Source organism: Phyllostomus discolor, chromosome 5 (genome assembly GCF_004126475.2).
Source record: "Phyllostomus discolor isolate MPI-MPIP mPhyDis1 chromosome 5, mPhyDis1.pri.v3, whole genome shotgun sequence".
Lineage (NCBI taxonomy): Eukaryota > Metazoa > Chordata > Mammalia > Chiroptera > Phyllostomidae > Phyllostomus > Phyllostomus discolor.
In genome coordinates, this window is record NC_040907.2 from 19,958,829 (window position 1) to 19,972,194 (window position 13,366).

General features: G+C 52.9%; 1 protein-coding gene across 2 annotated transcripts in view; it reads right to left on the reverse strand.

The window, feature by feature from the left end:
- Positions 1–3,943, reverse strand: part of NKAIN1 (sodium/potassium transporting ATPase interacting 1) — a 42,680-nt gene extending 38,737 nt beyond the window's left edge. Inside the window, exon 1 of one of the 2 annotated variants that reach the window (XM_036025669.1) lies at positions 3,558–3,943. In XM_036025669.1, coding sequence (XP_035881562.1) covers positions 3,558–3,611 — 54 coding nt within the window. In that variant the 5' untranslated portion in view covers positions 3,612–3,943. The remainder of the gene's footprint in view (positions 1–3,557) is intronic. The other variant, XM_036025668.1, reaches the window with a different exon arrangement.
- Positions 3,944–13,366: the final 9,423 nt, after the last annotated feature.

Sequence of the window (13,366 nt, forward strand, 5' to 3'; positions counted from 1 at the left end):
CTTGGGTGAATCTCCTCGGTGCATCCTCTTACGGGAAGAATAGAGCGGCCTGTGAGGTTTCAGGAAGGAGGTGGACGAGGAAAGAAGGGCAGGGTCTGGACAGGAGAGGGCAAAGGGGAACACATAAAAATCAGGGTGTGGATGGCATTAATAATGTCGAGATCATACATCAAGTAGAAGCCAGGAGAGCAAGGGACCTAAGAGAGTCTACAGAACGGAACCTCCAGGCCAGCCCAGACCTCATCCCTGAGGCCCAGGTGGGCAGAGCGGGCAGGGCCCTGGCGGCACAGACTAATGGTTCTTCCCATTTCACAAATGGAAAAACCGAGGCTTGCAGTGCGGAGAAGAATTGCCCAAGTTCACAGGATGTCAGTGGCAGAACCAGGCTTGAACTCCAGGCCTCCTGCCTCTCAGCTCGGGGCCCAGGACTTGCTGTGCGCCCCGAAGGAAGAGTGCCAGGGGCCGCCGGGTACGTGGGCCGCACCTCCAGGAGAACATTCCACGGTATGGCACGATTAAGATGCTACTGTTCACTGAATCTTGTTCTGTGCCTGGCACACTGCTAAGTTCATGAGAAGCATTTAATCCGCACAACCCTAAGAACTGGGAACATTATCTTCCTTTAACAGAGGACAAAACTGTGGCTCAGTGAGAGTAAGCAACTTGCCCAGGACCACAGGACTAGAAAGTGACAGTCAGGACTCAGACCCAGGTCTGACTTGTCAGACTCCAGAGCCTTGTCCCGATCCTAGTTCACCGGAATGGGACGGTCCCCACCTGCTTCTCCTCCTCTCCAGTACACCCTCACACCCTGCTCCCTCCCCCAGAACAAGTCTACCCCAGTGGCAGAAGAATGTTTAGAACTGGATGGTTTTACCGTAATGATCAAACCCCATTCAAGAAAGGAAAATGACATAGTTCCTTTCATAAAGTTTTCAGTCAAGAAACCAACAGCCTCTTCCTTCTCAGTTCCTTTCCACTGGATGACAAAATAGGCTCCCTTCTCCCTGGGATGACGTCAGGCTGGTGAATTCCAGCATCCGGGAGCACATGACGGAAGCTGCCAGGTAGCAGAGGCTCCTGGGGCTGACCACGGAAGGGACCCACTCTGCAGTCAGCCCACACAGAGCAACGGAGCCAAGAGGCCAATTTTCAAGTCCCTCTTTCGAGCCCTTCCCCAAGGTATCTCCTGCAACCTTCTCAAGCTGTCCAAAGCTGCCCAGCCAAGACATAGGAGATTCAGAGTCCCAGCCAGGTCACATCTAAGTCCAGAACCCCTTGTGCTGGTGAACCCTCGATATGGAAGGGTGGGTTTACTTAGCTGGTGAGAGCTATGGAGGCAGGGAGGTTGCCTCCACCCGCCACCTTCATCTCTCTATAGAGAGTAGCAAGCACGTCCCCTGGGACCCCTGACTTAATCAGGGCCAGAGCTACTTGCTTTATAATTAAGAAGGCAACAGAGGATGCTGGTCAGCTGCCTGGCTGCAAAGCCTGGCTCCTAACTGTAGAACTTTGGGCGAATTACTTTATAGGGCCACCATGAGGATTTACAAGGAAAAGTGCTTACGAGGGTGCCCAGCACCTAGTAAGTGCTCCCTAAAGCTACCTCTTGTTATTATCAGTAACAGAAGGAGCACGGGGCAAGCTATTAATGGTGCTTTCCTTTGGGGCATGGAGCTGGGCACAGAGGGAAACTTAGCTTTATCTTCTGCTCTGTTCGATTTACTTATGGATTTATTCACTTTTACGACATGTGTATATTACTTTTCTAATAAAGGAAAGTCCCAGCTGAAAATTTAAAAATGAACGCAGGAAAAAAAGGATCCTCTGTTTCAGCACTTCTTGGCATTTTATGTTCCTCAAAGTAGTACATAAAGAAAGGCGTTTCTGCTGTGAGCCAGGAGTTGCCAAAATAACTGATTCATTCATTTATTTTACAAATATTAATGGAGTGCCAGGCACTGTTCCAGCTGCTGGGGATTTAGCAGGGAACAAAACAGATCATTTCTACCCTTCTGGAGTTTCCATTCTACACGATCTTAATTAATCTCCTCTGTAACCCTCAAGGATGAGCAATTTACAGAGAGGTGGACCAAGGCAGCCCAGGGAGGGGGAGTCACCTGCCTGCGTCCCACAGCTGGGAGCAGGGCTAGATCATCTAGGCTGGGCTGTTTCTACCGCTGCCCAAGAGGGCAGGTCTGCGGACGGCAGGTCTGGGGCTGGTGTCCCCAAGAGGGGAGAGGCAAGATGAATGGGGAGGTCTGCACACCCAGGCTCACCGCTTCACTCTGGGTTACTGCAGGCACCTATGGTGGAGCAGGGGCAACGGTGCAGGGAAAGGGGAGACTCAGATCACGGAGGCAGGCACAACTCACACTCAGGCTCGAGAGCTTTGCCCAAGGAGGTCCCCATGCATCTCTGCCTAGAGGAGCACACAGCTTCCAAAACCTCTTGTGGTTGAGCCTCCGCTGTAGGGAAGGCAGGTGACCCCGGCCTCTCCTTAACCACCTTCCCAAATCCACCTGCCAGAGACTGAGTTGAAGGGCAGTTGGTCCCGTTCAGCTTCTGAATTCACTCCCCTGGCTTCCCTGAGACAAGAGCCTGAGTTCCCCAGGCCGGGGTTAGGCTAGTGTCCTCAGATGCTCCCGTCCTCCCCAGAGCACCCTAGAGCACCCCAGTATCCCCACTGCCATCAGCGCCAGCCCGGGCAGCGGAGCTGCTCTGCCGGCCCTCACCCGGGATGCTCTGGTGGAACTGACCACTGATGGAACGCCCTCGGCCGCAGTGGCCACAGCCAGAGCAGGAGGACAGTCCAGCACCCGGTTTGGTCAGACTGGCTCAGTACCGGGCAGCTCCTTGTGACCCTTTCCAGGGAGGTGGCTCTCCATTCGCGGGCCTGCCCAATCAGGAGGGTGAAGGGAGGCAGAAACAGCACAAAGGAGTGAACGGTTCCTGGAGTCTAGTATCCCAACAAGATCCCAGCACAGACGGATGAACACGGACCAGAAATGGTCAGAGATCTAGAGACAAACCGAAGAGAAACCCGAGAGAGACACACACAGGGGCAGAGACTTTTGTGAGAAACACTCACAGGGGCGGAGACCAAGAGGCAGAAACCCAGAGGAAGGGAGACCCACGCAAACCAGTGATCTAGAGGAAAACAAACGGCGGGGATCTCAGCGGATCCATAAACCAGCCCCGGGCACACACCCCGCCCCAACCAGCCACAGTCCCACAGCGCACCTCCCAACAGGAGGCCCCCGGTACAGGGTGGGCCAGATGCGTGGAGCCCCAGGCGCGAGTCGGGCCCGGGACTCGCGCACAGGGCGCACTCCGGGACTGGGGAGCGCCGGGCGGGCGAGAAGCGCACACAAAGAGACTGCACGGCCAGCAGGAGCAGGCTCCGCCCGTCCTTTCCCTGACTCCAGACCCCCCCACCCTACCCCGGCACTCTCACCAGACACACACACAGGGACACAGCACCCAACCCGCACGCCCTGGGACCCCGCCCCACCGCGCCCCACCCTGCTCCGGCCGCCCGGGAGCGCGGCGCTCACCAGCTGCAGGCAGCAGAAGGCGACGAGCGTGCAGCGCCCGCTGCACTTGCCCATGGCTCCAGGGGCCGCGCAGGCCGTCCGCCGCGGCGCCCCTCTCGCTCGTCCTCCGCACCGCGCGGGCTCCGCGTTCTTCCCTCTGGGCGCCCCGGGCGGCGGGGCCGGGCGCCTAGGGCCGGGCCCGGGAGCGCCGGGTCCTCAGGGCTGAGGCGGGCCGCCTGCGCTCTGAGTCCATGGTCCTTCCACCCGCGCGCTGGCTGTGCCGAGCCGCGCCTTCTTTGTCTGACCGGCCGGCAGCCCGGCGCGCCTCCTGCCCCGGGGCGGCTGGCGCGGAGCGCGGAGCGAAGGCACCGAGCGCAGCGCGGCGCAGAGCAGCACTGCCCAGCTGGGGCAGCCGCCCGGGCGCTCCGCGGCCGCCGCTTCCCGGCCCCACCACGTGGCTCCGCCGCTGCCGCCGCCGACACCGAGAGGGAGGGTGGGAGGGGAGAGGTGGGGCGGGGCGGCCTCGGGAGTGGAAGGGAGGTAGGAAGGGGTAGGGAAGTGGAGAGTTGAGGGGATGCGGCCGGGAGTGAAGTGGGAAGAGTACAGGCTTGGAGGCTGACAGCCTTCGGTCAAACCCGAACTTCCCCGCTTGCTCACTCGGTGTGACCTTGGGCAAATCGCGTCACCTCTCTGGGCTTCAGCGTTCTTAAACAAAGTAGGAATAATCACGTCTGCTTCAGGGCTGCCGCGAAGACGAAACGCATTTACGCGAACAAAGCACTCGCTTGCTCCAGCACCAAACTGTCCGTCCCGTCTCTCAGGGCTTAGTGTTCAAACCCTGGCCCTCCGCTTCCACTCCAGTTCCCGGACCGCTGCTCCGCATCCCAGCTTCCCTCCCCAATGCCTGGTGACATTCTCTTCCTTCCTTGTCTTCTTCTACTAGCATTTCTTGAGCCCGGACTACATGCACATCCTGGGAGGTCCGGGATCCAGAGGTGAGCCCTGCCGTTCCAGAACCCACGGCGGGAGCTTCCCAGTCAGGCTCCTAGGGGCGGGTCTGCCCAGGGGGGCGGCTGTGCCCAGCCCCTAACCCAGGCTGCAGTGGACAAGGGAGTCGGGAAGGGCTTGCCAGCAGAAGATGGCTCTCTCCAAGACGCCCTGGGGAGGCACTCAACGCTCAAACACGCCTCAGGTCCATCTCATCATCATCCCTGCCCCGTGCCTAACGTCTCCTAGTCTCTTGGTGATCAGCATCACTCAGGTGGGAGTCCCTCATCCTCCCTCCAAGCTTCTCTCTCCCATCTGACCTGTGAACGGTACCTTCCAGCTAGTATTTATGAAATACCTACTATGTGCCAGGCTCTCCACTGGTGAGAAGGGGACGCACTGGTCTCTGCAGTTACTGAGAGAACATTCTAGTGAGGAATTGTCCTTAAAACAAGAAAACACATAAATAAATACATAATGATGAATTCTGATGGGCACCTTCAAGGGTAGTAAGGAGTAAAGAGAGACTGAAGGGGCATAAATCAGGTCTGGAGACCAGGAAGGACCTCCCTGAGGAGATGACACTGATACTCGAGAAGGTAAGAGGAGAGAAGGAGAGGCAGATGAGTGGAGACTAGTACTCTGGCAGAAGAAGAAACAGAGCCAGATGTTTCTTATTCTTGCCGTTCCTCCCTACTCTCACCCGTCCTCTCGTCTCAGAAGGCAGTATAATACTAACACCACGGTTTGGACCCAAACAGCCTGGGTTCCAGATCCAGCACTGCCACTTGTAAGCTGCTTACATAGTAAGCGCTCAAATGCATTATTATCTTCTTCCTAGGACTGGCTACATGATTTGTGGGGTACAGTGCAGAATAAAAATGCAAGGCTCCTTGTTACCAAATTCAGAATGATGACAGGGCAGAGCATGACACCGAGCACAGGGAGGGCCTTGCAGGACCAAAGCCAGCCCCATCTTCTCCCTGGGCTATTAAAATGGTCTCTTCACTGGTCTCCCTCCTCCACCCATCCCTTTGCGTGCCGCCTGGTGTTTTAAAGCATACAGGATACTCACAGAATTGCAACAACATGGGCTGAGGCTTTCACTTGGAATAACAAGGTGAGATCATAGTGGGAACTTTTCTCAGCCATGCTTGGGCGAGAAACAGCTGTGTCCAACCAGGTTCCATGACTAGCAGGCTCCCAGGAGTCTGTGAAGTCCCTAAAATAATCTGCAAAGCTTCCTGTGAGCAGATGTGCCTTTTTCTGGGGAGAGGGTTCACAGCTTTCGTCAGATTCTCCAAAGAGCTCATTTCCACAAAAGAAGATCCGCCAGCCCACAAAGGATCAGCTGGGATGTAACAGTCCACTACCAGGCCCTCCGTGGGGCATCCTCCAGAGGGAGCTTCTGCCGATTGCCTCTGCGATGCTATCAATGCGGTTCAATAGCAACAACCACAGCTACCATTTACTGAGCACTCTTGCTAAGCTAGGCACTTCACATACATTGTCTCATTTAATCCTTATAATCGCAGTGGATTCCGCTGGGGCTGCGACTAGACTAGCCCTCGCCAGGTTTGTGGCTGCATCGTGTGCCTGGGACACCTGTTCCAAGGCCTGGCTGACTCACTCTTAAGTCTGTTCTGTGGGACCAGGGGTGGCCTGGCTGACCTCAGCAGAACTAGCCTCTGGCCCCACATCACTCCCACCTATCACAAGTCTTCCTGAAATAGGAATTCTTCAGACAAGAGTTCCTATTGAAATTTCAAATCTCAGCTCAACTGTCACTTCCTCCCTGAGGCCTTCCTTATCACTGTGATCTGGGAGAAGTGCCCTCCCTTTGGGCTCACGCGTGGTTTGTGATACCTTTGTTATAGCTTTTACTGAGATTTACTGTACTTGTCTGACTTTGTTTATTTCCCCCGGTAGACTGTGAGCTCCACGAGGACAGCGACTGTGTTGTAAATTACCTCCACATCCTACAGGGCCAGGATCATGTCCGGAGTCAGCAAACATGTGGTGAATGAATGATCTTCCCAGCCCCAGGCCCCAGTGTATCTTGCGTCCTCTTACCCCTGGAATTCTGGGGTTCAAAGTGGGAGGGTGATCTAATTACAGGAACGGATGGAACTGTCTTAGCAAGATGTTGGAGAGGTTCTGGAGCTGGGGATGATGTCGGGGGCCAGGTGCTTGTGAGTCCCCATAAAGGATGACTCATCCCTCAATCAGGGAAAGGTTGTAGGGAAAATGAAGCAGGTTTTAGTAACACAGGACGGAGATGATTCAGAACATGCCCACGCCTCCTGAGTGAGAAGGCAGAATCATGGTCAGCTCTAGAGAGGCGCAGTACGAGCTGCCGAAGTGATGAGATTCGTGGGCTGTGCAGAAGTCCCTTCCTTGACCTAAACCAAGGTGGGTCAGTGTTTGAACTTTTGTCCCTCTGGGAGTTAAAACACTGAAAGCTTTTGAGAAAGTTTGCTCATAAGACAGTCAAAATGTTCAACCTATTTCTCCCTCTTCCAAGTTAGAGGACAGAATGTGCTCACTAATTATAGTTTCTGGAGTGTTTTTCTTTCTTTCCTTTTTTTTTAAAGATTTTATTTATTTATTTTTAGAGAGGGGGGAAGGGAGGGAGATAGAGAGGTTGAGAAACATGGATGTTCAAGAGACACGTTGATTGGTTGCCTCTCACATGCCGCCCCCAACTGGGGACCTGGTCTGAAACCCAGGCATGTGCCCTGACTGGGAATCGAACTGTCAACCTTTTGGTTTGCAGGCCACCACTCAGCCCACTGAGCCGCACACCAGCCAGGGCCTGACCAGCTCGGATGGCAATAACACTTGTGGAAAGTTCCCTCTCCTCCCCTGGGCCCGTGGGGTCCAGATTTCCTAGCACGGAATCTTCTGACAGCCGAGACCCATCTCCCTTTGCGCCAGTTCTTGGAGGCCACACAGGCTGTCAGTTAAATGCTGCCCTCAGGCCAGCTCAGCTGGGGACACTGAGAGGTGGCAAGTGGTCCCCTCCAATTGCTCCTGCAACTCATCGGGCCCTTGATACGCTGCACTGGGCTTGTCCAAGGGCCAACCGGGGAGAGAAAAGCAGCTAAGGCCGGGTCCTTCCAGAGGGTCCCAAGTGCCCTTGTAGGGTTCTCAACCCCCCTGCTGGCTCCCCACCCCTTATTTTCCCCAAGTCCTCACCCAGGCGTCCTCTCACAGCCAACCAATTCATTTAATACTAAAATCACCATCTTAGAGTCTAAGGAAAAGACCACAGAGGTCCTCTAACGGACCGGCTCCCACATGTCAGTGTACAGACCTGCACCCGAATCAGGGCCCCACACGAGCCCAGCTAAGGCAAAAACTCTGGAGTCGGGACCTGATGACGGGTATTTTAAAAACATGCTCCTCAGGAATTCCGACGAGCAGCTCTAACCCTCTACGTCAATACAACACAGGCCCTCCCATCAAATGGTCATGCAGCTTCTGCTCACACATGTCCAGAGGGGAGGGACGCTGTGTCCACTCTGCAGACACCTCTGACGGGGCCGGGCTCTCTGTGGGTGTGACTCTGCCTTCTAACACTTCGTCTTGGCTCTGCACTTTGAGGCCTCCCAGCATGAACGTTGTCTCTTTTCCCGGATAACCTGATGTTTAAAGACAGCAATCGCATCTAGCTCCCTAGTTCCTACAACCGTTCCCCACAATGCTCTTCTCAGTGGGTCCTCGGGATCAAAGCGTCCTCGGGTGTGGCCCTCTGACCACAACCAGGAAAACTCTGCTGGCTCCCTTCCCACAGGACAAAACACAAAGCTGCCGGCCTGGCTGTGAAGACCCTTTGCAGTCAGGCTGCCACGTTCTTCAAGGTTCCCACTCATCTGTGGTTCCTCCAGGGTGTCGTTACCACTGCGCGCTGTGTCGTGTTTGAAGGCACCCGGTTTGATCTCTGCGCGCCCTCGTTTCTCATCCCTGTTTTTCCCGCCCCCAAATCTGTATTTCCCCCCTCCAACCTCCCTCCCTTCTTCCCAATTTCCAGTCCTCCTTTAGGATTCACTTTAAGTGTCAGTTCTGTAGTAAAGTATTTTCTCTAATCGCTCCTCTGGTACCACCTCCTGGTTCGCCGGCACCCCTCTGACAGCAAGCATGCGTTGGATCGTGTTTGAATTGCTTATCTGTATGTCACTAAACCGTGTACGTGAGAAGACACAAAGCACAGATAGATGTGGCACATCCTTCTGGAGTGTTGCTTCTTATTTGGCGTTCAGTGACTTAAAACACTTATTACTGTAAAACAAGCACAACTATTTTTCATGGAGCAGCACACGAAACACATATATTTAAATAGCTGATTTCACTGGGAAAAGAGGTAGGGGGCCTATTTTAGATGATGAGACATCAGAGAGACAGAATACCAAATGCGTGCAACTGGGTGGATTCCAGATTGAAAAATGCTTTGAAGACGTTTTTGATACTGAGGAAGTTCTAACAGGATCATTCAGTGGTGCTGGCGTTACGGAATCGACGCTAATTTCCTTAGGTGTGGTGATGGTGTCGTGGTTATAAAAGAGAATGTGCTGAGGAGAGACCTGCTGGAGTATTTAGAAGTATTTGGGAGTAAAGAACCCTGTCACCACCCTACTTTCAACAGTCACTGGAAATGATGGATACTGACCAGTACATGCGCGTATGAGATCACTGAATCCAGGCGGAAGGGACGGATGGGTTTTAACCCGCCGCACGTTGAAAATATCATTGAGTCCGAAGTGTATTTAATGCTGCCCCGTGGAGCATCAGTAGTTTACCCCTGTGATTGCGCAGCTGGTCTGGGAGCAGTGGCCGCTGACCCTGCCCGGCGTCTTGAGAGAGTATCTTACCACACATCGCTAGCACGGGAAGAGATCGAAAGTCACAATCCACCGTATATTTTCCACTGAATATGTATTGCTCTTGTACCATTGTGACGTCGACCTGTTACACGTCAGCGGCTGTATGTATATAGATAATTATGATTGAAAAATTTCCAAAGACAAAACAAAGTTGTAGGGCAGGAGAATCATACATTTTACAAATTCATGGTAAAATTTCAAAGTTATTAATTTCAGGAGTCCCTCCCTCTGCTCCCCTTCTCCTCTGCCAAGTAAGGACACTTGATGGAGAAGCGTGAGGAGCCCTCAGTTTTGTTCTCCCCACCATTCTGCTCTGTGAGCCCCCAAAGGGGCTAGGACCCGGTCTGTAATCTCGGAGCCCAGCACAGGGTCTGCCATAGGGGCGTGTTGAATGAATGCTCCCTAAATAAGCAAGACCACTAACTTACATCCACCATGTGACCTTGGCAGAGCTGTATCTACACCGTCTCCCCTTCTGTAGGAGGAGGTTGGACTAGATGACCTAAGGACTTTCCCCGCCCTAGCACCTTTGGCTGGGGCTTTCAGGGAAGGTCAGCAGTCTTCAACCGCCCCCCCCCCCCCCCCCCCCCCCCGCACAAAACCCCAGAGTCCCACCAGGCAGAGATGACCAGTGAATCAGTCTCTGCTTTTTGGTTGAGCTCCTAAGACTTAGCTCAGCCATGGGCTTTGGGAGACGTGTCCTTGGCTCACACAGAACATGGGATTGAGCAGTGGTTTCCTTGAGAGCCAAGGGGTGGCAGGGGAAGTCAACCTGGCTTTCTACCGCCCTCTTGGCTATAGTCATAGCCGTGGCTAAATTGGTGTCCTCCACCTTGATTACACATGGCAATTACTTAAGGAAGCTTTAAAAAACACTGATTTTCACCCTAGGGATTCTGATTTAATTGGTCTGGGGGGGTATGAGCCAAACATCTGGATTTCTAAAGGCTCCCCAGGCGACTCTGTGTGCATTCTAGGGCTGACAGCCGTGAAGGCCTACATTCTGGTGATCGCCGTTTTGGTCGCTGGGTCTTGAGTGTTACTTCTTGGACCTGTTGACCTGTGTGTGACAATCCAGTGAGATCACACCCACAGCACCGAGCCAAAAAGAACAGCGGAATAGGTAAGGACGGCTATTCATGAGCCAACGGGAGGCACCTTCGTGGCTCTCCTGGGAAAGAGGAAAACTTTCTGATCCTGAAGAGCAGTGGTCCTCACACTTGTATCAGAATCACCCGGAGGACTTGTTAAACCAGATGGCCGAATACCTCCTTTCCCCAGAGTTCCTGATTCAGTAGGTCTCAGGTGGGGGTCTAAAATATGCATTTCTATCAAGTTCTCAGGTGATGCCGCCGCTGCTGCTGCTGTTCCAGAGACCACCCTAGAGCACCACCGTTCTAGAGCAGGGCGTCTCAACAGCCCCACCCATGACACTTCGGAGCACCTTTGGCCTCAACCCGCTACAGGTGCACGGCATCAACCCGCTACAGGTGCACGGCATCTCGCCAGTTGTAATCAAGTGTGTCCCCAGATGCTGCCACGTGTCCCTTGAGTGGCAAAATTGACCAGTTTTAAGAACTACTGGTGTAGAGGACAAAAGTTAAAGAAGACTCTAAGAGTCTAGGGGGCTTCAGAGGCAAGTGAGGAAAAGAAGTCGAAGCCTGAAAGGAGGGAAGAGTCAGGATAGCTCAGGGCTGGCTGCAGAGAGGGCGGGCGCCCTTTCGGGAGAAAGATCATTTGGGTCGAGGTAGAGACCATGAGCAGACGGCAGGCTCGGAACTCAGACTGGGCTCCAGTTGGCTCCACAGGAATGGGGGCTGTCTTTTAAGTCTGGCCCCTCCCTCTGTCCCGGGACACAGCTGTCAAACCCTGAAGTCTCTTGGAAGGAGCAGTCTTGTCCTAACTCAGATGGCCCGACAGCTTTTCCCTCAGGCTCCCCGCCTGCAGCCCAAAGTTGCCCGCGTTCTCTCGCACCTGTCTCCCAGCACACACCTGGGGGTACCGACGGGAAGCAGGCTCTAGGGCTGCCCGTGAGAAACCAGTACCTCGTAGCTGCACCGTGCAGCAGCTCTGACAAAGGCCCTGACCTGTCCAAATCCGCCTGCCAATTCTGTCCACAAAACTCAACCAACCAGTGGGAAAAAAAAAACCCTCGGCTCTTTTAAATGCCAACAGTATTAAGTGCTAGAGACGGTAGAAGTCATAAAGGGAAATTAACTGAAAACCAGAGATGCCATTACTCATTCGGGAGCAATCTATCTCTCCCAAAGTGAGAATACAATTCGCACCCTCTGGGGATATTTTATACTCGACTCTTTATTCCCCAGGCTAGGGCCTCTATTTCCTTCACATGCTAAGTGGTGCTGTTTCCTGCTAATGGCCTCTCCCCAGCCTCTGTAGGCACTTGGCAGGAGTGAAGAGGCTAAGGCTGGAGGGAAGCCCTTGCCATCTCCAGGGCCTTTGTTCTACCCAATCACTGCCAACTTCTGAAGGTATTATTAATTAGGCTTTTAAAAGTGCAATGTCAAGGTTCAAGCCTTATTTTATCCCATGCCAAGAAAGATGGGTGAGCAGAGGGTACTGGACTGTGAGGTACGTGGGCCTTCACAGGGACCAGGGAGTAACCCGTGATAGTGCGCGAGGTGTGACGAGCAGCTTGCCAAACATCTTTGGCTAAACCTCTCCTTGTTATAGGCATAATCACATATTGATAATTACTGCCCAGGCCTGAAATCTGAGTCACCATTCTCTTAGAAGATTCCACTATACTTTGTGTATTAAAGGCTCTGAACAGTTCTGTAGTAATCTGTTTCACCATACTTAACCCAGGCTTCTTCAGATTTATTTGAGCATGAAATCTTTACACCCCAAGGTTGCTAGTGTACCGGGGACAGCGTTCTGTGGAATACACTTCAGGAAACTCAGGATTTGGCTCCTAATGAAGTCTGCAACTTTACCACCTGCCGCCCCCCACCTGTAACAATGCTGAAGTTCAATGAGCATGTTCCTAGTCCGCCTGGCAAAGCCCCCTCACTTTTTAAGTCCCAATATGAGCAACAATCACATGATCTGGGAAACTTTCTCAATTCTCCCAGGCACAATCAACTGCTATTTCCAGTGGTCTTTATTAAAGTTTTATTCACTGTATGAAAAGTAACTGATCTGACAGCTTCAGCATCCTGTTAGTTCCTTCATCAATGTTAAATATTGGGCATGTGCTCACTTTACCATCCTCTCTCTCGTATAATTTAAGAAGATTCAGGTTTGTGAGCTAAAAGCATAAACAAATGTATTTAGAACAGGCTGGAGGTGTGAAGACCTCTGTGTTGAGATATGAGATTTCAGAAAAGACACGCTCCACTCCCCAGTGTCACGTGGAATCCACCAGTGCTGGTGTGTGCTCGGCACGGTCACCCCATGATCCAGGGAGACAGTAACCTGTCTCGGGGATAGAAGACAATAAACAGCATTTCTTAATACTGCTGTCAATTTAGGCGAGAGAGACAAATAAGCAGAAGCATAAACTAGTCTCGATGTCATGGCCCAGTTATACCAAACTCTCACATCCCCTTTGAGCTGATTTGATGCAGACTCTCAGCCAGTGTCATTTCCGCCCGGTGAGACTCCCCCCCAGGCTGCCCACTGCAGGAACCCTGAGTCTAGCAAACACTGCTCAGAAAAGCACGGGGTTTTGGCTTGGATTTTTTTTGGGGGGCAGGAAGGAGGGAGAATGGACAGACCCCATTCATTAAAGATCAGGTAAAAGGAAACAAGGTTCTTTCAGACCTTGCTTATCACCTCTTCACTGCCATGGTTCCAACAGGGTAGCAGTGTTCGTTACTGATCACTATTCTGTCATTTTCACAAGAGTGAGTAAATCTACAAACACATAAAGGCAGGGGGAGCCCAAAACATCCCAACAAACAGCTTTTTGGAAGTCTAACTGAATTATTCCACCTG